Source organism: Lithobates pipiens, unplaced genomic scaffold, assembly GCF_037356315.1.
Source record: "Lithobates pipiens isolate NorthernLeopardFrog02 unplaced genomic scaffold, aLitPip1_a1.2 Scaffold_28, whole genome shotgun sequence".
In the NCBI taxonomy this organism is placed as follows: Eukaryota; Metazoa; Chordata; class Amphibia; order Anura; family Ranidae; genus Lithobates; species Lithobates pipiens.
Window position 1 is genome coordinate 29,386,414 of NW_027507789.1, and position 23,762 is coordinate 29,410,175.

Below are 23,762 nucleotides of genomic sequence, written 5' to 3' on the forward strand. Positions count from 1 at the left end.
CTGCTGTAGTTCGCAAGAACAGTGCGATTGGAAGGCGGTGCTGGGATCCGGCACAGAACACGGATCTCCCGCACAGCATTGCAGTGTGAACGAGCCCCTAAACTTTAAAGTCCACAGTTCAGCACATGGTGGGGCATTCTAGCTTATCCCAATACAGATTTGTGCATCCTCGGTCATGAAGACTGAATTCTACTTTAATACTGAACCAGTAAGCTGTGACTTCATTAACAAGCCTGGTGAAATAATTGATTTTCTAACAGCCCTTAACAGCGCTTTTTAATTGGAATTCTCAGATTGTAACTTGCTGTGCATCTTAAACAGCCTCCTGTAAGCTGTATGCGGCTCTTGGATGTTCTAGCAAAACACCCAAAATATTCGTTCACTTGGTTCTGATCGTGTTCAGCAAGAAAAATGTTTTGTAATAGTTTTGTGTATGTATTTTGTACGATTTTATGATTTGAACAGATTTCATTAGCCTGCATATCGTTTTTGGGCCAAACAGGTACTAATAGCATATTTTAGGGACAACCATCTTCAGAGCAAGAACTTGAAAGGACAGTCCTTTCAAACCAGTTTTACCCATTTTATCCCTTGTCTGCGATCAGTTTTGTATTGAACGATGCAATGTAATTTTTCTTAATTACATTTTTTTTTTTTTTATGTTGAATCTTCCCGAAATCCTCCAACCTTTTGATAAAAAGCTGATACTGGCCACATATAGACGGCAACTTTAAGGCATTCAACCAAGTTTCAATTGCAGAAACAAAGGGCATGCGGATGAACTTGCAGGCACATGGCCGTACAGCTTATAATACACCACCCAGGAGTCCAAGCCGCTACTTTATTCCACCCATGAAAATAAAAAATGCAGCACTACATCTGTCATAGCATGAAAATCGCATTGCTTGCAGTTAATGTGCAGACAGATGGTTGTATTTAGTGGAATGTGAAATTTGTGCATTCAGGAAAATATACCTGTGCTTTTGTAAATGCTGGTATTTGCATTTTACACGTGCGTATGGGCATTTTTTCCCCAAATGTGTACACATGTAAATGTGAACTCCAGTATAGCCAGCTTATTGTGCAATGGATTCCTATGGGCAAAATTATGCAACAGCCTATGTATTTTACTCTGTAAAGCCACACGCCTGTTGATATGTCCGTGTGTATGAGCCCAAATGGAATAAGGCAAGCTACCCCTACCACTTCAGAAAAAAGGGCACATAGAATTACACTCTGTAGATCTCTGAGAGCTGATTGGAGGGAAAGGACACGCCCCCTTCACACAACAAGCAGGGACAGGCCTGAGGCTGTCAATCAGCTCGGGGTCCCTTCCCTGTCACCTTTTTTTCTCTTGGTGTCAGGAAAACTTGTCAGAAGTGACTCATGCAAATAGCAGAGAAATGAAGCAGCACACAGAAATTACACTTAAGGCCCGTACACACGGTCGGACTTTTTGACAACAAACATGCAAATTAGCTGTTTTGGAGCAACATCCTACTGTGTGTACGCTCCATTGGACAAACTTTTTCTGTTTTCATCGGACTTTTGTTGTCTGTGCGAACGGACAAACTTTTTGACAACAGAAGTCCGATGGAGCAAAGTCCTTCGTGTGTACACAAAAGCATCGGACTTTTGTACAAGGTACAAACACGCATGCTCAGAACCTATGCAAACGATCAGACTACAATACAGAAGTTGACCAAAGGTGGCGCTGGAGTCATTGAACGTCCTCTTTTGAAGTGGCGTCCGTACGTTGTGACGTCACCACGTTCGTGTTTGTTGTCAAAAAGTCTGACCGTGTGTATGCGATACAAACTTGTGGACCACGCCCTTTGTACAAAAGTCCACGGAAAAGTTTGTACAAGTCCGACCGTGTGTATGAGGCTTAAGTGGTCTTAAGAAAAGTGCACACTAGAGACGGATATGCTTTGTTCATTTTTCACATATGAGGCTTACAACCACTTTAATAGTCATTATGCTTTGACTATTCTGTTTATTTTTTATGGCAACTCTGTAATGCAGAAAATAATGTAAAGACTTCTGATTGTTATTGTGCTTTGGTGGTCTTGTCACTTAACATGTTCTTTTTATTACAGAACTCTTTAAAAAAGAGAAGATCTGGAAAAGTGGAGAAGAAACCATCTCCTCAGGTAAGCCATGGATGGCATTCTGCCTGCTTGGGAGGCTCTGTGATTTCTTTATGGGGAGTTTCTGTCAATAGCAACCAGCTAAGCTGCTTCTGTCATTTTGTCTATGGTAGGTTGGAAGTTAGGCACTTAATGGTGGGGTCCTAATATATAACAACCAGACTTTTAAATATTTTTTTTGTTCCCAAGAAAACTTGATCACTGTTTGTAGTAATATAGACGCACCCAAGCAAGCTCTCTGGACTCCCTTAGAACAGAGTACTGTAATATCCCTGGTTGGGATTCAGTAATCTGAATCAAATGGTACTTCTGGTGGTATCTGTTGAAAGTCCAGTTAAATAGGAGATTGCTGTTTTTCTTTAGAATCTGTTTTAAAATTTATTTCAACTGAAAAGGTGAATATTTTGTAGCAGTACCACTCCTGGTATGTGCCTTTGCCTAGGACTGCTCTGTAGACTCATAGCTGAATTTGGGCAGTTTGCACTTGTATATAATATGTATGTGCTCTTCACTGTTTTCCTCGCTGGAGTGGAAGCTGTACCTGGGGACCTGCTATGCAAGGATCTACCTGCTTTTGCTTCATTCATTTTGTGGATCTTTGCTTCTACTTCTTAATCATTATATCACCAGTTGTCAGGGGGCAGCTTTGACATAAAGAAACAAAGCACTGCTCCACCAAGATGGCCGCCTCCACACAGCGACATGCAAAACAAGGTGTGGTACTTTTAGTAACAGTGAGAACATCAGCTGCTGGGAGGCTACAGGCAATACAGGGGTCCAAGGCTTTTAAAGATGTGCCTAACAAAAGGCATCAAAGGACTCAGTACTTCTCTAAAGGTCAGACCATTAGCATCTCGCGTGTTGGTTTCTTGCATCATCTTAGTATTGCACTTCCCTTCCCGGATGTATTCTTTAAACTATTATGGATGGCCACCTTCTTTGTGACCTTTTTGGAATGACTGAAGACACAGATTACTGTAAGGAGCTCTGAATATTGGAGCCTTGGAAAATATATTATAAATACGAATTGCTGGAAGGAAAAATCCAAAACATTCTAGTTTCTTACAAAATCTTTGACGTTTTGAGCTGCTGGGCAGGTAGGAATATGCATATTATAAATCCAGACTTCACTGACTTGTTCCAGGTCAGTTATCTAGAAACTCAAACCATGGATAGCCAAACAACTAGCATTTTCAAAAATGTCAGCCATTGTTTTTTTGTTTTTTTCTGCCCTATTTATTTTTTCCAAAAGTAGATGGTAGAGCTGCACAATTCATCTTTAAAAAATCGAGATCACGATTTTACCCCCCTCCCGATGTTCAAGCATTTCCCTGATTCAGTGCAGAGAGTTCTCTGCTCAAGCTAACAGCTGTCAAAAAAAAAACAGGCAACCTGCCAAGTTTCTCAAAACATCACTAAAGAGAAACATTATAACATTTTAGTTCTTCTAGATCAGGGATATGCAATTAGCGGACCTCCAGCTGTTGCAAAACTACAAGTCCCATCATGCCTCTGCCGCTGGGTGTCATGCTTGTGGCTGTCAGTCTTGCTATGCTTCATGGGACATGTAGTTCTGCAACATCTGGAGGTCCGCTAATTGCATAGCCCTGTTCTAGATCAAAGGGATGAACTTCGGTCTGTAAATAAGGTTAGTTTAACCACTTAGACTAAACCTTTTTCTGACACTTACAAATTATAATCAGTATTTTTTTTGCTAGAAATTTATATATATATATATATATATATATATATATATATATATATATATATATATATATATATATATATATGGAGATGGATATATATTATATATGAGAGATAAAGCTATATATATCTCTATCTATCTATTTTTTTTTTTTTTTTGACACTTACAAATTCTAATCAGTATTTTTTTTGCTAGAAATTTTTATATATATATATATATATATATATATATATATATATATATATATATATATATATATATATATATATATGTATGTATATATGAGAGCTATATGTGAATATGAGAGATAAAGAGATCTATTTATTTTTTTTTTTTAAGCAGAGAACCTAGAGAATAAAATGGTGGTTGTTGCAATATTTTATGTTACAGTGTATTTGCGCAGCGGTCTTTAAAACGCAACTTTTTCTGGAGAAAGTACACTTTAATGAATTAAAAAAAAAAAACTAAACAGTGAAGTTAGCCCAGTTCTTTTGAATAATGTGAAAGATGTTACGCCATGAGAATCGTGAACTTTATTCTATGCAAAAAAAAAAACTTGTGATTCTGATTTTAGCTAGAATTGTGCAGCTCTAGTAGATGGTAGTTGAGGATAACCACAAACGCTATTGGTATGTTTCTTTGTAAGTAGGGTTATTTTCTTGCACATCAACTTGTTTACTGTATGAATCTTGTGACATTTGATTCATGTTTTGCTCGATTTATTCCCTAATTAAAAGCGTTAGACTTCTTCTCCTTTGAGGATTTGTGCCAGTATGAATATGCTCATTTATGCACAATCATTAGTATTCCACTCCCGCACCCCTATCTACATCTCTGTAGTCCTTTGATTAGGGCTCCTGCCTTCGTTAAAAATAAAGGGGGCTTTGAAACGGTTCCCTTGATTACAGTGTGAAGGCATCTGGGAGGGAGGGAATATTCAGAGGGAGAAGGGGGGAGACTTGGACAAATGCTATTCTGTGCTGTGTAATGGCATGGCAGATAAACCACACAGGGGAAGCTGTCAGCAGCACACAGAGCGGCAGTCAGCTGCGGCAAGCCTCGCTCAAAATATTTGTACAAGTTGGTACAAAGGGCCACTGCTTTTTTATTTATTTTCACAGCCACGAATACAGTCATTAAGATGTAAGAACAGTATGTTATTCTACTACCATAAGAACGCATGGCTTTCCTTGTCCTCTATGATGGAGTAACGCTAATTAGGCTTTCTTTGCATCTGAAGTCCCCAAGAGGTACAAAGAAAGCAGAGGGCAAATCGGCCCAGCAGACTCTACCTAAAATGACCATTTTGGAGTGCCTAATCTGCACTCCACTTTGTGGGTTTGTCATCCAGATGTTAAAACTGAACTCTAAGCCAAATGTTTATTAGTAAATATACTGTATGTTCTTCAGTATTTTACATAAGGCTCGGTTCACACAGGGGCGACACGACTTCAGGACGACTTTGTGAGACAACTTGGAGACGACTTGAACACGATATTTAGACACGACCTGGGGCGACTTACAAGTCGCCCCAGGCCAGGCGACTTTTGCCGTGGCCAATCAGAGAATGAGCTCTGAAGGGGGAACTCCACGCCAAATTTCTGAAAAAAAATTGTTGTGGGTTCCCCCTCCGAGAGCATACCAGGCCCTTAGGTCTGGTATGGATTCTAAGGGGAACCCCCTACGCCGAAAAAACGACGCGGGGGTCCCCCCCAGATCCACACCAGACCCTTATCCGTGCACGCTACCCGGCCGGCCAGGAAAGGGGGTGGGGACGAGCGGGCGCCCCCCCCCCCCTCCTGAGCCGTACCAGGCCGCGTGCCCTCAACATGGGGGGGTGCCTTGGGGGAGGGGGGGCGTGCGGCCCCCCCACCCCAAAGCACCTTGTCCCCATGTTGATGAAGGGTCTGTGGGCGGGGGGCTTATCGGAATCCGGGAGCCCCCTTTAATAAGGGGGCCCCGGGATACCGGCCCCCCACCCTATGTGAATGAGTATGGGGTACAATGTACCCCTACCCATTCACCTGTAAAATAAAGTTAAAAAAAAAACCACACAAGATAAAATAATTTATTGCACAGCTCCGGGGGTCTTCCGTCTTCGGGGGTCTTCTCGCCGGACTCCTCCGCTATCTTCTTGTAGCTCTTTTACTAGCGGAGGAGTCCGGCATTCTTCTTCGACGCCGCGGCCTCTTCTTCCGACTTCGGGGGTCTTGTCCCCCTCTTCGGTTCTTCTGCCGGGCCACCGCGCCTTCTTATAGCTCTTTTACAGGCGGTGGCCCGGTCTTCTAACACTATAGCGCCTGCAAAACGCCCTCGGTGTGAAAGGGGTCTTAAAGCAATATCAGTAAGTTTTGTGACCGATATACTGCACAGATAATCAATCGCCGCCCGATTATTTTTATTGCTATCCTATTCTGACTAAAGCTCCTTCTATTTTTCCTATTGCGATTGGGAGAACAGCTTAAAGAAGGTGCAGACTATGGCTCTTTTTCCACGGGCATTCCAATAAGCCTGCCTGTTTTTCAGATGGACCTGATTGGAAGGTCCATGGAGCCCTAGACAGGTTGATGCAAATGGCCCTGTGTCTGTTTACACCCACCTACATCCAGGTCCAGAAAGAAAAGAACTGGGTCCTTTCTCGCTATTGGAGACTGGATTGGAGGTAGCCTGATGTAAATTGACAACGGAACTGAACGAGTTTGGATGTGACAGCAGGGGATCTACTCACAAATCCCCTGATGATCAGAGCGCACTCCATTCCATGTGAAAGACGAAATCAGAAGATCACTGCTCTTACGTGTTTTTGTTATTTTTTTTATTTTTTTTTGTAATTCTTTCTCAGATCCAAGCCCCCAAAACTTGCTATGTAACAGACCATGTCCCAAAGCTTAGTTTTTTTTTTGTTTTTGTTTTTTTAACTGACGTTGGTAGACAGTTGTTTTTGCATCCTGAATGGTTTTCTCTCATCCTGTTGACCAATGGCATGTATAAACATTCCAAAAAAAGTAGACCTACTACAAATGGTAGTCGGCTGCACACCCAGCCATTCCAACCTCAATGCTTTGAGAAAAAGTGGAGCGTGTTTTTCTTCTAATCAGTGCTATTTAAAGGTTCAATGTTTTTAGATTTTATTTTGGGCTCTGTCCTGTGGCGTCACACTTCACATCATATTTATTTTCTGAATTTAAAGGGTAAGGCTGGCCATACATGGTCGAATTTCGAAAGAATTTTCTTTGAAAATCAGAAAATGTGTGCGTTTTGTGATCCGATGGTGCCACCATTGATTTCAAAATTCGACCAACCAAGCCTTCAATTTCATCTCATGTTGCTACAGAAAAGAATTTTCGTTGCTGGTAATCTTCTTTTCTTTCCGAGAATTTTTTCTTTTCTTGCACATGCGCATTTCTTTTTTGATAATTTCTTGCACGATTTCTCCTATCGTTGATTAGAAAATCGTAAATTAAAAAAAAAAATTTCCAACATGCCAGATTACTCTAATTCGATGGCCGTGTGAAAATAAGATGTTGCTGCAGCCCACTAATGAGGAAAAATTTGTACGGGAATTCTCAGATAAGAGTTTCAAAAGAAAATTCTTTTGAAATTTGACCCATGTATGGCCTGCCTTAATCAAACCAGAAATGTCATTTTGTGAAGGTGCTGGAAAGTTGAATCACTTTTCAGTCTCTTCTGTCTCGGGGGACTATTGGTAGAATCTCTGCGCTCTGCACACCTCTTGTGGCCATTATTAGGGGTTCAGTTTTTTTTATTTTATTTTTATTTTTTTACCAAATCCAAAGTGAAAACTGGGGAATATAAGCACTCAGCTGCTTGTGTTTTCCCCCAGTTGAGATTTGGTTAGTGTATTATAAAACAGGGTTTAGGCTCCATTCCATAGAACATTAAGCCCCGACCCTAATAAGTGCATTGTGCCATCTCTAGGATGTTGGGTTAGGGAAAAGGCTATGTGCAGGTGAAGATATAGTGACATGAAAAGCAACACTAGAATGCTTCTGAAATCAAGTTTGCATGCTGAAAAAAAATGGAGCTGCTCAACAGTTTCATCATCGGAAAGTGGCATAGAGCAAATCTGCATGATTTAAAATGTCATACATGCAAAAAAAAACTACAATCTTCAACTGCAGCTGAATGAGCAAATGAAGGGAGTAATAATATCCTATCAGTCGTTCCATTCCAAACCTTTTTGTCCCTGTGTTGTATCATATGATATATTATATTCAAATGCGAGAGGCCACCAAACGTTGCATGTGCAAGTCATCGTACTTGAAAATTGAATGCCAGCATGGTACATTTGTGCTCATTGTGGGTGGATATGTATGTATATAACATTGCTTAATCCAGTCCCACCCACCCCAGCGGTTCTGACCGACTAGGGTCGGAAAGGATCGGTGATTGGCTGTCAGTGGCCACATGATTTGGAGCTGGTCCCACCATCATTAGTGGGACCAAAAGTTACCTTTTGACGGTTCGGCCTCTGTGCTAGGAGTGCACAGTAACATTGACTGCCCAGTTATGCATATGTGTGGAGTGTGGGTGTTGAAGCTCGCCCCTTTGCTGCCACACATGTGTTACACGGGCAGGAACAGGTTATAGGGGACCTGTACTGTGGAAGCTGTGCCCAAAAAAAGCAAACAGAGGAGAAAGCTAGTCGCCAGTATTGTCCGAGGTCTCCAGCTGATATTTTGCCAGTTACTGACTTACAATATCCTTTATTGTACTATATTTCTGGGTAGAGTTGGCCATCTTGGTGGAGTACCAGGGTGAGCTGCACTCCTGATGACTGATGGAGAAATAATCATGAAATGACTGAAGAGGTGGAGGAAGCACAGAATGCATGAAGCTGAAGCAGGGGAGAATCCTTGCATTACAGGTCCTCAGTTCTTTTCCAACAAGTGAGCGGCATTATAGTGACTACAAATCTCTCAAGACTAGAAGACAGTAGTGCCTTAGATCTCGCAGTGCAGATAAACAACTTTGAGGCTCAAGGTACAGGGGATGTTTTGGAACTACATTTCCCATGATGCTCAACTACACTGCAGAGTGCATGAGAATCGTGGGAAATGTAGTTCCAAAACATCTGGGGTGCCAAGGTTCGTCATCACTGGCCTAGACCCATAATGTGCACTATTTTTTGTTTTTAAAGAGATAAGAAAGCCAAAAGTACAATGTTTAGGGTACTGTTTTAGCGAGATTAAACATGCATTTATTTTGTTTTTCACTATCCAGCTTGTGCATATGAACACCACTTCTATTATTTTTTTTTCCAGACATTTAGGTCATTTGTGACATTAAGAAAAATAGATTACATAGGGGTTTATTTACTAAAGGCAAATCCACTTTGCACTACTTGGAAGTGCGTCACTGTAGATCTGAGGGGGACATGCAAGGAAAATAAATAACAGCATTTTTGCTTTTACATGATTGGATGATAAAATCAGCAGAGCTTCCCCTGATTTCAGATCTTCCCCTCAGATTTACAGCGACGGCACTTCCAAGTGCACTTGCAGTGCAGAGTGGATTTGTCTTTAGTAAATCAACCCCATAGTTAGGTTGAAAAAAGACAAGTCCATCTGGTTCAACCAATAAAAAATAAAAATAAATCGTACAATCCCATATACACAATCCTTCACCCGCCGTTTATCCAGAGGAAGGTGAAAAACCCCAGCAAAGCATGATGCAATTTGCTACAGCAGGGGAAATTCATTCCTTCCTGATCCTCGAGAGGCAATCAGATTTTCCCCAGATCAACTTTACCTATAAATGTCAGTGCCCAGTTATATTACGTACATATTTTGGTAAGAATTCATTGATTGGAGTTATTCAGGCCATACATGGAGCAAATTTATTTCCTGCAACCACGGGTTGTAGACAGATAATTTTGAATGAAGTTTAATTAACATCTAATAACATTTTGGTATAGCTATGAATCTATATAACCTATTTCTTTTGAATTGCAGGAGGACAATGCTGATCTTAAATGCCAGTTGCACTTTGCTAAAGAGGAATCTTCTTTAATGTGTAAAAAGCTTACAAAGTTTGTAAAGGACAATGAAACAATGAAGGAAGAACTGATGAAGTACAGGTCCATGTATGGAGACATGGACAGCTCATTGTCTATTGATGAACTAGCCAACACTCCACATTCTAGGGAAGCTGAGCTGAAGTCTCATCTCAAACTTGTTGAAGAGGAAGCTAACCTCCTGAGTCGAAGGATAGTAGAACTTGAGGTTGAGAATAGGGGTTTAAGGGCTGAAATGGATGAGATGAAAGTTCACGCTGATAGAGAACATCTTGGTCAGGATCCAAGATTTTCTTTCTTGTCTGGAGAATCGGGAGACAGTTTTGTGGAGCTCAGAAGGCATCTGCAGTTTGTGGAAGAAGAAGCTGACCTTCTCAGGAGATCTATGATGGAGTTAGAGGACCAAAATAAGCTACTGATGAATGAGCTCAATAAATACAAGTCTGACCATGACCTGGACATAACCTTGTCGGAGGACAGCTGTTCTGTCATTAGCGAACCTTCTCAAGAGGAACTCACAACTGCCAAAATGCAGATCAGCGAACTCAATGGCAAAGTCAAGAAACTCCAGTATGAGAATAGGGTGCTTCTTTCAAACCTTCAACGCTACGATCTGGCATCATGTCAAACCACGAAACCCTTCATGGAGACAGATGCCGAAGCAGGAGATTCTGCGCAATGTGTCCCGACTCCTCTCTGGCGAGAAGGACCAATCGGTGGGGAAATGGATAGTACAGATTCAAAAGAATGTCCTGGGAAGGGAACTGTTAAGACTCCAGAATCTTCTCCCACATCACCATCCTGGTTACCAAAGATTAAAGAGCTGGAAAGTCTCTCTGGCATTCGAGCACAAGTGGAATTGATTAGCAAAGCAATAGAAGTTTTGACATCCTATGCCAATGGGTTTCCATCAGGTGTTAAGCTCTGCACAAATAATGACTGTGGGGATCTCTTGTTGACAGAAGCTATTGATAATAGTGAAGTCACGAGCAACTCCAAACTGATCAGTGCCATTTTTAGTAGACTTGGGGTGCTACAACAGGAGCTAAATAGTTTTACCAAGAAAGTTGACGCTCTTGGAGAGTCCTACAAAGAACAGCAGGATTCCTCCTTGATACTACCAGATACTACCTATCAAGGTACCTCGAATGACTGTTCCAAGAAAGAGCACATCTCTAGTTTACAGGTGAGTGCCACATGCATTACCACGCTAAATCCTTTCCCTCCCCCCTCAGCAAATACTTCTCAACTTGCCTTGCCTTACTTGCTTAATTGATAAACTCACCCATAACCTACTTACACCGAATAACTAATCGTTAACTGCCTGCATGGTAATTGCACACCGATAGGTCTCTGTGCTCAGCCATCATGTTCAGTAGAAGACGGCTTGGACAGAAAAGTAGCATTTTTAGAAACCAATAAATGCAGCTATAATGCATTTGTGCAACCCATACAATGAGTCTAGTTTCCAGTTATGTTTTTTGTGTGAAATGTGAAGTGTATGGTGCAGCATTTATCTAAGACCATCAATAATAGTCCCTTCTAGTGTACCAGTTATGTACCGCTACGTATGAGTACCAATACTTTCGGTCAACTTACTGGCCCAATATCGCTACCTTTTTTGGCATGCGATTTGAGGCCATAAAAAAAAAATGAATGAGCTCATGTGATTTGAACAGGAATGCTGTGAGATTCCTGTCCAAATCGCATGCAGTTTCCTGTATCGCTCCTGTGTGAACCCAGGCTGAAGCCACTTTGACAAGCCTGGGTTCACACAAGAGCGATGGGAGAAACCGCATGTGGTTCAGACAAGAATTGCACCGTGTTCCAGTACGACTCTTTGCATGCGATTTGAGCCTATTAATTTTATATGGGCTCAAATCGCACCGCAAAAGTAGCGGTTTCAGGTATTGGAGCATTTGTACGAGGGCTCGTGCAAATGCTTAGTGTCGTCACCGATATTGGGTTCAATGTGACCCCACTTTACTGACTGTGGTCAAGTCCATGGTCATTAGAGAGGAGGGACGATTATGGATCATTTTAGATATTTACTGTATCATAGACCTTTTATATTTGGCACGCAGAAAACATAACTGTCAAGGATGTATAATATACCTCACACCACTGATGCCCTCCAATCAATTTTGTTACTAGGTGAAGTTCTCGACTTTAAGTGTAACTCAAACAAGGTTTTATTTTTTTTTATTTTTTTTTTTTTATTAGGTGGAAGGCAGGGATAGAACCTCTGTAAGCCTTTTATATATTTTTTTTACCTAATGGAGTTTTTCGCTGTAACGCTGGTAAATTTTCTTCCTTAGTTTTAGATGGAGAGGAATGGATATAGACTCTGTGACTTTTGTTGTCACTAGGACAGGATATGAGGGAGAATCTCAATGGAGCCACATGCCACTATAAAACTCAGCAGAGATTCTACACCTTCCTATTCTATCCCAAATTTAAAATAATACTTTTAGCTCACATACATTGGTAGGGACGATCTCACAAACCAAATATATGTGACAGGCAACGTATACTGAAATAGTGGTAAGTAATATACACACGGCTCTTTTTCAGCGTTAACGCAGTTCTGGCACCTCCCACACTGAATGTATGTAATAGCAAGGGCTGCTAGGGTGTGCTGAAGATCTATTGATGCTGGCTGCTGGGCGTTATATTGTTGCTGGAGGGGATCTATTTTTACATGGTGGTCTATTGCTACTGGGGGGGGGGGGGGGTGTCTATTGTTGGTGGTGGCTCTATTGTTGCTGGAAGAGGTCTACTGTTGAGGTGAGGGAGGGGGGTCAATTGTTTCTGGCTGCTGGAGAGTTTTTTGATGCATGCTCCTGGAAGATCTTTTGTTGCTGCTAGGGTGGTATTTTGTTGTGGGGGTCCATTGCTGCTGGGCGGACTATTGTTTCTGTGCGAATCTATTGTTGCTTGGGGGGGGGGGGTCTATTGCTGCTGGCTGTGAGGGATCTATTTGACTACTTTTCTTATTATCATTTACTAATTACTTAGCACCACAAAATGATACTTGCCTCTGTATGCTCTAAAATGGGGCACTACCGGGAGGTGGGTAGGGGGTGGAACCAAGGATAATGGGAGACAGAGATTATAGAGACAGATATATATATATATATATATATAATATATGTGTGTGTATCTCTATCTATACCGGTATATAATCTCTATTCTCTCTCTATCTATATTATATAATATATATATATATATATATATATATATATATATAATAAGCTATCTCTCTCTATCACTCACATTATTTAAAGAGAAACTCCACTTTTGGTAAAAATACATTCCCCTCTTGGTGATCTATGTACATTGCAGGGAATGCAAGACACATTTTTGTAGATTCCTACCTCTCTTTATTCTGAAGAAATAGCGATCTGTTTGTCTGTGTCCATGTGGAAAGTGAATCTATATAGAAATTATTTTATAAACCTCAATCAACTGCTGCACTTGCAGGGCCTGCGTCCCTTTCGATGTGATTTCCCTTCTCGGATCATCTTTCCAAAAATTAAATTTTTGTTGCAGGGGATGCCAGAAATCTGACTTGTATCTTAGGAAAATTAGTAAGCCAACCACACAAGCAGAAAATTCTGTTTTTGGGGGCTTTCCGTGCACCGTTTTTGTACAGAACACCTCCAGATGGCCTTATTGCATTTTTACGGAAAATGACAGAGCTGCAGATTGAAAGGGAAATGGTCAACTACAATATTACTTGTGTAGCAATTATTGTATGCACCAAATTTTTTTTTACTTGCTATTTAATGCTTTTTTTTTTGTTCCCACAAAAGTGGAGTTTAAAATGAAGCTTTGGAGCATCAAGCAATCAGCAATAATGTTGTTGATTTGATATTTCCCCTTCTTCACCTCCCACTTACACTGGTGAACAGACAGGGCAAGATGGTAAATGGGTAATATGGATCATGCAAAAGGTGACACAGATTTTCAAGCACGGTACAGTGGTTAGTGCTCTCGGCACAGTGGTGTAGTGGGTTAGCGCTCTCGGCACAGTGGTGTAGTGGGTTAGCGCTCTCGGCACAGTGGTGTAGTGGGTTAGCGCTCTCGGCACAGTGGTGTAGTGGGTTAGCACTCTCGGCACAGTGGTGTAGTGGGTTAGCACTCTCGGCACAGTGGTGTAGTGGGTTAGCACTCTCGGCACAGTGGTGTAGTGGGTTAGCACTCTCGGCACAGTGGTTGTAGTGGTTAGCACTCTCGGCACAGTGGTTGTAGTGGTTTAGCACTCTCGGCACAGTGGTGTAGTGGGTTAGCACTCTCGGCACAGCGGTGTAGTGGGTTAGCACTCTCGGCACAGCGGTGTAGTGGGTTAGCACTCTCGGCACAGCGGTGTAGTGGGTTAGCACTCTCGGCACAGCGGTGTAGTGGGTTAGCACTCTCGGCACAGCGGTGTAGTGGGTTAGCACTCTCGGCACAGTGGTGTAGTGGGTTGGCACTCTCGGCACAGCGGTGTAGTGGGTTAGCACTCTCGGCACAGTGGTGTAGTGGGTTGGCACTCTCGGCACAGTGGTGTAGTGGGTTGGCACTCTCGGCACAGTGGTGTAGTGGGTTGGCACTCTCGGCACAGTGGTGTAGTGGGTTGGCACTCTCGGCACAGTGGTGTAGTGGGTTAGCACTCTCGGCACAGTGGTGTAGTGGGTTAGCACTCTCGGCACAGTGGTGTAGTGGGTTAGCACTCTCGGCACAGTGGTGTAGTGGGTTAGCACTCTCGGCACAGTGGTGTAGTGGGTTAGCACTCTCGGCACAGTGGTGTAGTGGGTTAGCACTCTCACCTAGCAGTAAAAAGAGTTGCTGGTTCCAATCCCAACCAAGACACTACCTGCCTGGAGTTTGCATGTTCTCCCTGTGCCTGTGTGGGTTTCCTCCGGGTACTCTGATTTCCTTCCACACTCCAAAGACATGCTGGTAGGTTAATTGGCTTCTGTCCAAAAAAAAATAAAAAATTGTCCCTAGTATATGAACGTGAGTTGGGGACCTTGGATTGTGGACTCCTTCAGGGTAGGGACCAATGTATGTGTGGAACGCTACATAAATTGATGGCGCTATATGGGTACCTTAATTAATATATAAAAGTATGCATATATGCTTGCAGTTGTAGAACGTATGCATTAAAAAGGTTTGCTTTTAAGTAATTTTGATGGTTATCATTCCTCCTAAAGATCCAGCTCTGTGGGAATAATGATCTCAAACAAGCATGCATGCAGAGCTTCGGAAAGAACACAGGCCCCTTCCTTGAAAGTAGAAAAAGCCTTGTGGGTGTAAAATGTTTCTGTAGTCATCCTTCAGTTTCTGTAAGGAATAAATACACTGGTAAAATAAGAAATGTAAAGGCTTTGATGCCCCATAACTGTCAGACAAGATGGGCCTTGAGGTCTCTCATTTTAGATTTGCCAATAACGTGACAAGGTAAGGAGTTCACGCTGTTTAACCACTTTTTTAGCGATGGGGCCCCCTGGGGCTCAGCCATCTTCTTTATTTATATTACTGTTTATGGAATAAAGATGCTGAGACTTTGTGGCAATTTCAATTCAGGACTGCAATCCTATTTCACAAGGAAGGTCTGGATGAATGCCAATGTAATGGAGAGACCGAGGAGTCGGTGAAAAGGATATCAGATCAATGAGCATTTCACGCTTGCTACTCCACTCTTTCCCATTTGGCAGACTACCAATAGTGTTGCCTGAGGTTTTACAGTGGCCTAAATTGAATCGCAGCAGATTGAAAGTGGCCAAGCAGTGTAATGATTACAGCATGATCTGCATTACAGACAATACACTGCTGACATTTGTCTCAAGGCTTACAGTGAAGGTGAAGTGATGGTGAAACCTTTCTTATGGATAGTGAGTCAGGAAAGGGACTCGAGGAAAACCATTCACAACCTGCCAAACCTAGGGTTTATAAAAGGGTAGGCCCCTTTCACAATGGCGGAGTGGGCCTGCTCAACCAGGATCGCTGAGCCCTGCTGAGCAGGTGGATGATGGGTCCGTGTCCAATCCACTGGTGCAGAGCGGACAAGGACACAGGCTGATGTCCTCTATGGGCTGTGGGATGGAAATGGAATGCCTGTCTGTTTCTGTCTGACTGCCATCCGATTCACCGGACGGATGGGGAATGTATCGCCTATTCATCTGATTTGATCGGAGCGGGTGCCAGCGGACACATGTCTGCTGACATCCGCCGCTCCATAGAGCGCAATGGATGGTCTGATTGGGTACACCTAACAAACTGACAGATGGACCCGATCGGTCCATCTGTGTAAAAGGAGACGCAAAATAGACAGATTGACGATGTGATGGGATGTTGCTGAACGCATCTGCGGCAGCGCCATGTTGATTGATGGCTGTGGGAGTTTTATGCATTACAGCTAGTGGAAGTTTTTTTTTTACCTTGATACAGGGAATGCATGAAGGTTAAAGTGGTTGTAAAAAAACAAAAAAAAAAAACACCTGACAAAGGCATAGCATAATAGCTCATTATGCAATACTCGCCTGAGATCGAAGCACCCACTGCAGTGCCTGTACACCACTTCGACGGCCGACCTCACTCCCAGGGGTTACTTCTGGGTATCGTGGCTCCGGCGCTGTGATTAGCCAGGGCTGCCATGACGTCGCTCCTGCGCATGCACGCGGTAACGGCACCTGCCGTTGCTTCAGTTTGTGTCAGTGTGCATGTGCCGATGATGGCCCATGCAAACTATAGGGGATATCTCCTAAACCGTGCAGGTTTATGAGATATCCTGGGTAGCTACAGGTAAGGCTTATTATAGGCTTATCTGTATTAAAAACTGGTCTGTAAGGGTTTACAGACTTTAAAACCACTTTAACAGATTCCCCGTCTACAGAAATAAGATGAATGGAGGGATCCCCCTGCCAGGACATGTATTCTGATAATGGGACCTCCCTGCTGGCAGAATACACGGATTAGATCACATTGGCTGCAGCCATTGATCAACAAAAGTTTACCCGTGCTTTGACGGAAGTTGATCAAATGATTGGCTACTGTTGAGCAGGTACAGCCACACACTAATCGAAATTCAGCCTGTTCCTGATGAACCTGTTGAATTTTGATCAGTGTATGGCCAGCATTAAAGATTCTCGTTCTGGGTGGACGTCATATGGCGGTACACCCCAACAGTGAGCGGTGATCGCGGCCGCAGCATATTGCTAGGACACACAGCGGCCTCAAACTTAGTAAAGAGCCACTGACGCAGGTCTTTAACCAATTGATCGGCTGTGTCCAATCACAGTCGGTCACATGTAAACACAGAAGTGCCGGTAATCTTCTCTCATCGCCTCACACTGACAGTGTGTGGCGAGGAGAGCCGATCAGCGGCATCTCCTCACATGGGACAGAAAGAGAGGTAATCGGGGCACTGATCATCAGTGCCCTAATTACAATAAAGCGCAATCAGTACTTCCAGTCAATGCCACCCATCAGTGCAGCCTCATCTGTGCACATCGGTGAAGGAGAAAAATGACTTATTTAAAAAATTTACTGACACAAACTAATAAAACATTTTTTTCCCCAAAATTCAATTTTATTTTATTTTAAAGCGGAGGTTGGTTTTTTTTTTTTTTTTTTTTCACTGTAGCTGCTGACTTTTAATAAGGGCACTTACCTGTCCAGCGAGCCCGCAATGTCGCCCCCCGGCCGATCCGTCCACCGGATTGGGTGCTTCCACCACCCCAACGAATGGAAACCGGCAGTGGAGCCTTGCGGCTTCACTGCCTTTCCTACTGCGCATGCGCAAGTCATGCGGCTTAATGTGAACGGATGCCTGTCTTCTGGAAAACAGATGGCCCAGAAGACATCGCGCCCCATCTCCCAGGAGACAATGCGAGGGAGGACAAGAACCGTGGCATAGGAAGTGGCAAATTAGAATTATCTGCCTACCAACAGCCATTTCTTTGTGCCTTGTTTTTTAATGTATTTAAAGGAGAGTTTTTATGGTTTTTTTTTTTTTTTTTTTTGGGTGGTCCCCGCTTTAAGTAAAAAAAAAAAAAAAAAATCCAGCCATGATTAAATATCACCAAAAGAAAGCTCTCTTTGTGTGAAGAAAAGAATAAAAATTTCACATGGTTACAGTGTAGCATGACCACACAATTGTCATTCAAAGTGTGACAGCGCAGAACAATTGTCTGGGCAGGACGTCGGTGAAAGTGCTCGCTATTGAAGTGGTTTAGCAGCCCATAGTAGATAAGTCGTCTGTCTTTTTTTTTTTTTTTTTTTTTCCAATCAGCGAGTTGAATGATAATGGTGATGATAAAATGCTGATAAATGGTAGCTGTATATATTATTTCGTGTGACCTGAGCCCAGTATTTCAGCCCAGCTATAGTCTTCTTTGCAAATGCCCCATCTGCGACTATCCTGACGGGGCCTGCGACCTGCTTTTTATGACTCCTGAGATTTGAGGCGTAATTGGTTTACAGCAATAAAATCTTTGTACTGCAATAACAGCGTCTTGGTCTATTCACCCAGACCTGCCGTACCCCCGGGCTGTAGTCACTACTAATTATTGAATGCATTACACCCTGGTGTGCTGCTTTGTTCTAAGAGACATGAAAGATTAGTCGGATAAAAGCTCTGCTTGTATAGATTTACAGATCCCTCTGCGCTTTTCTGATATTTCCATACTCTCTTCTACACAGTAATATACTCCATTCAGTAGATTGGTTGTGATTGGTAACATGAGCAGCAACTACCAATTTACTAGATGTTAAGGTGTTTACCTAATGCTTAGTAATCTATTACAAAACTAGGTATGTTTAATGGATTTTTTTTTTCAGTTAACAGGTTATAAATTTCAATAAGTGATTCTGTCCAGAAAATATTGCTACCGTAGTTAACCCTGTTGTAGCCAGGGGTCTTTAAAGCCTAGAACAGGTTTAGCAGAATCAGCTACTGGCCGTTAATTTTACTGTAATTGTGCGACTAATTGGTCAGTTTGATAACTGAAGCTGAGAACTAGGAACACGCTTGGGTGCACATGCATAATTCTCCAGTGATGATGATCCTTTGTCTTCATTGCTGCTGCTTATGCTGACCATACACTATACGAAAAATTGGCCGAAATTCGGTCATTTAGAAGGGTTGTTCGTTTTTCGGCCAGTTAATGGGCACAAAAGGAATAATCGTTGGGATATTTTTCAGCCGAAAAAACGGAGGACAGGTTTGGAAATTATCTGCCGAGCGAACGATAGATTGAAAGGTTAATGTGTTTCCTGTCCGAACTGTCTGCGCTAGGTATATGTAAAAAAAAAAAAATCGAACAAAAAATGCATTAATTTATGTCCACTGAACGATTGATCGGTCATTACATGATGGCACTATTGTTTGCGCTCACGTCCGAATGTTCGTTTTTGGAAAATGTGTTCGGCCGATTTTTCGTATAGTATATGGCCAAGTGTAAAAATGAGTTTTATTCCAGCCAGATGATGCAGGCAGAGCTCTTCTTCTTCGGACACTCTGTTCACTTTGCCCTCCTTTCATAAAAGCTTTGTACCAGATGTTCTTTGAATGGATGAGGGAAGAGGAGGTGGCGGTTACTCTATTTGATCCTGCAATCTACGCTAGCTAAAACTGTAAGTTGCAGAGTTGGAAGATGAGTGCTGCCTGCATTTTATATGGATAGTAAGTAGCAGCACTGAAGCCATAAGGCCCCCTTCAGATGGGGCGGACTCCATCTGCTCAGCAGAGGATCTCTCCGCTGATCTTCGCTGTGCAGGTGGATGACAGGTCTGTGTCTGCTCCACCTTGCAGAGCGGACACAGGCACAGCCTACTGTTCTCTATGGGGTAGTCGGATGGAAACGGATTGTCTGTCTATTTCCATCTGACTGTCACCCACTCCTCTTGATGAATGGGGAAAGGATCAGCATCTGTCTGTTTTTAGCAGACCAGATCACATGTCGGTGGGTGTCAGCGGAAACCTCTGCTGACATCTGCCGCTCCATAGGAAGCTATGGATGGTCCAATCAGGTTTGCCTAAACTTGACAGGTGGACCTGTATGGTCTGTTGGTGTGAAAGGTGCCTTATATTGTCCTCATTAGAGTTACTCAAGCATACAGGTGAGCCCACCTAGAGCCCGTGGCTGCTACATCCCCAATCATATATTGAACAGGATATTTCTTCTGTGGGACTTTTAGGCCCCTTTCACACGATCGGCCCGCTCAGATCCACCTGTCCGTTTTTCAGATGGATCCGAGCAGGCCACCCACTGACTTCTATGGGCAGGCGAATGTCAGCGGGGATGTGTGCACTAACGCCCGCCTGCCATTCGATCTGACCAGATCAACTCAAAACAGATGGATGCCGATATGTTCGCCATCCGTCCAGCGGATCGGATGGGATCGGATAAAAACGGACAGGCTGTCTTCTGATCTCCTCAGAGAACAGTGGGGTTCTGAGAGGTCCATCTCTGCACAGGGAGCGGAGACGGCCCCCCGCGCTGAGCTAGCAGAGTCCATCCAGCAGGTCTGCCCCGTGTGAAAGGGGCTTAATACACCAATACACAATATGTATCATTTGTGTGGTTGTGCGTGGCAAGGAGTCAATTACCCAATACTGCACCTCATCCCCAAATTGTATGAAAAGAGAGCGCGACCGGGGAGAAAAGGGATTATTGCGGTGCCAAATTCAAAAGAGGAATAGAAAGAAAACCATAGATTATATTATCACAATTTTTAATAAATATCACACAGAATAAAAAAGTATAACAATACAATAGACAATATAAATCCAACATAGACAAAGATACAGTGACATACTAAAACATACAATGTATATATTCTATCCAATTATCCGACAGCCTTGAATATAGAGCATGTTGGGCACAGATGGTATTGGCCTTTAGATTCTGTCTGATCAATCTTTCCCTACAATATGTATCATATTATTTTATTGTACAAAGAATAAAAGTATGTGTACATGTTATATTATAAAAACATCACAAAACTGACAAAAGACCCCTAAAAGCAAGACAGAGCAATATTGTATGTTTAATTCTGAATGAATTCCCAACACGTTTCAATTGAACTGCACAATCTTCTTCAGGGGGTAAGAGGGGTATTTCTACAAAATAAATGACTTAGAACAATAACAGAATGTAGACAAATGAAATAAATTTAAGAGCAGTAATATAGTATTTTACACCTTACAACTTAAAGCGGAGGTCCACCCTAAAGTGGACCTCCGCTCATCGGAACCCTCCCCCCTCCGGCGCCACAATTGGCACCTTTCAGGGGGGAGGGGGGTGCAGATACCTGTACAGTACAGGTATTCTGCACCCACTTCCGGGATAGCTCTCTGCGGAAAGGGGCGTAGATTACGCCCCTTTCCGCAAGTACCCGCCCCTTTCCGCAAGTGCCCCGCTGCCTGCTGGGAAACACACAGATCCCAGAGGCAGCGGGGACCGTCCTTATTGCGCAGCGCGATTCGCGCATGCGCAGTAGGGAACCGGGAAATGAAGCCGAAAGGCTCCATTTCCTGATTCCCATACCCAAGATGGCGGCGGCAGCACCCGACAGACGATCTAGAGATCGGCTTCGGGTGCCGACATCGCGGGCGCGCTGGACAGGTAAGTGTCACTATTTTAAAAGTCAGCAGCTGCAGTATTTGTAGCTGCTGGCTTTAAAAAAAAAAGCGGAGTCCCGGCGGACTCCCGCTTTAAGAGTAAAAAAAGAGTCCCTTAGGAAGTGGCGTTTCCTTCTGTCGCCAGAGGGCATCCACTAGGCCACATATCCCCCCCCCCCCCCCAGCTAAGCCTACAAGGGGTCACTGTATTTGACCACCAAGGTGCCCAGTATGTCAGCTCCCACAGCCAGGACCTACGACCAACTAGAGTTGCTTGGTTTTACAGAGCAGATTTTAAAAAACTCTACTTTAAGTCAGGATGTTATGTTAAAGGACCATTGTCATGAAAAATATTGCATTCTAATAACTGGGGTGTACACAAGAAATGATAGTATTGAATATATGCATTTCTTTTGTTTACATGAGTTGTGGACCAAGTTGTCCATCGGAGATGCTAGGAACAAGGATTGGGGACAAACACTGCTGGGGGTGTTTGTTGTGGTATCCGTTTATTAACATTGTTTGCATACGAGTACCACAAACTGAAAACACAATTTAATTTATTTTTGATATTCAAAGCAAACTCTCCCATCCATTCATGTCTCCATGCTTTATTTTGCTAAGAAATCACTTTGAAAAACATGTAGCATTTACTTCCTGGAATCCATCTGCCCTTAGCTGATGCATGCAGGAGAGGGTGTGCTTAGCTGAGAAAACCCCTCCTCCTCTCCTCTCCTCCTGAACATTCTTGTGGGAGATGGCCATGAAGCCAGCACCACCCATCCTATCCCATCCCACCCCACCCCCAGTGGGAGACGGGAAGGCGGAGGGGCTCCTTACCTTTAGGATGCAGGTGATGAGTCCACCTGGGATGACACTGTGATCTCCCCTCCTCCTCCCTCCACCGTCTGAGCCAGAGTGCTGCATGTGGCTGCGGGTGAACCATCCATGGAGACCTCACTTCGGGGCCTTTCCTTCTCCTCCTGGCCAAACAGAAAGTGGGTCCTGAGACTCCCTGGCCAATCTGCTCTCAGGATCAGCGGCCGCTTCCTGATTGGCTCGGGAGGAGAATCGGGAAGACAATAGCGAATAATAATTTGATATTGTCACACAAGTAGGTGGGCACTGCGCCCCAAGCCCACCCTTTTTTTAAGCCAATTGGAGCCTCAGGTTTTAAGTTTCACTTTATAAAGAAAACACATATATATTTTTTAATTACTCGGTTTCCCCTGACAATGTTTGTCCCTACCACTCTGAGCTTTGGACCCCATGGAATGTAAACTAAAATATAAACAATAATTAAAATGTACAAACTGAATATTAACATTTTTATCAACTTTATACAGTTATCGGAATACAATGTTTTTACATCTGTGGTCCTTTCATTCAGTACGAGGTTCCTGTAGGCTCGCCATGTTATCCTATGCTGTAAATGTTTTCCTCTTTGGAATTGGAGCTCCTTGTATTCATTGTTTTGGTTCAGTCATGTCATGGATATGTATTTCTTTTATAAATTATGCAAAGGGAGTATTGTAGAAAGACTAATTGGTGACGTTGAGGATCCACTGACCTTTCCTAGGACAGGCCCAGGATACTGTGGAGATGGGAGGATTTTGCACAGTGGGGTTCTGCATGTTCTCACAGCAGCAGAAAATCCAAAGATCTGGCCAGGTAGGCCCTCAACTACAGCGGGGGAATGTACAAGCCCCATGTGAATAGTAATGTGTACAGCGCAACAAGCCACAATAACCAAATATCCGTTTACAAAAGCCAATTCTGCTTCGTTACCATTGGGTGGATGTGGCCAGCAGCAGTATTGGTGAAGGGGGATAGCCTGTGTAGAAGTACACCAACGAGGGGGGAGTTGCAGTAGTTCAGGCGAGGGAATGAGCTAGTAGTTGTGTGATATCTTTGCTACAAGATATAAGCAATAAGACACAGTATTTTTGGAAATGATACTAGAGGTAATGGTGTCTAGATTTGAAGCTAAAAGTAGACTTTGGAGTCCAGGATTGCAACTAGCAACCTAAGGCCGCGTACACACGGGCGGACTGTTCGCCCAACTAAGTTCGTCAAACAATCCGACAAACAGTCCGTTCAAAATTAGCATGAACGGACTTGACCACACACGATGAACGAACAGTCCGCTGAAAACGTGCGTGATGACGTGTACAGCACGTACGACGGGACTAGAAAGACGACGTCCTATACACTGCAATGCAACCTTCGGCCGTGTAAACCCTTTCTGAGCATGCGCGA

At 43.2% G+C, this 23,762-nt stretch overlaps 1 protein-coding gene across 4 annotated transcripts in view; it reads left to right on the top strand.

Moving 5' to 3' along the window:
- The window catches only part of MTCL2 (microtubule crosslinking factor 2), a 169,975-nt gene that overhangs the window by 74,016 nt on the left and 72,197 nt on the right, over positions 1-23,762 (top strand). For all 4 annotated transcript variants that reach the window (XM_077458975.1, XM_077458978.1, XM_077458977.1 and 1 more), the window contains exons 4-5: positions 2,100-2,153; positions 9,831-11,078. In XM_077458975.1, the coding sequence (XP_077315101.1) occupies positions 2,100-2,153; positions 9,831-11,078 (1,302 nt within the window). The remainder of the gene's footprint in view (positions 1-2,099; positions 2,154-9,830; positions 11,079-23,762) is intronic.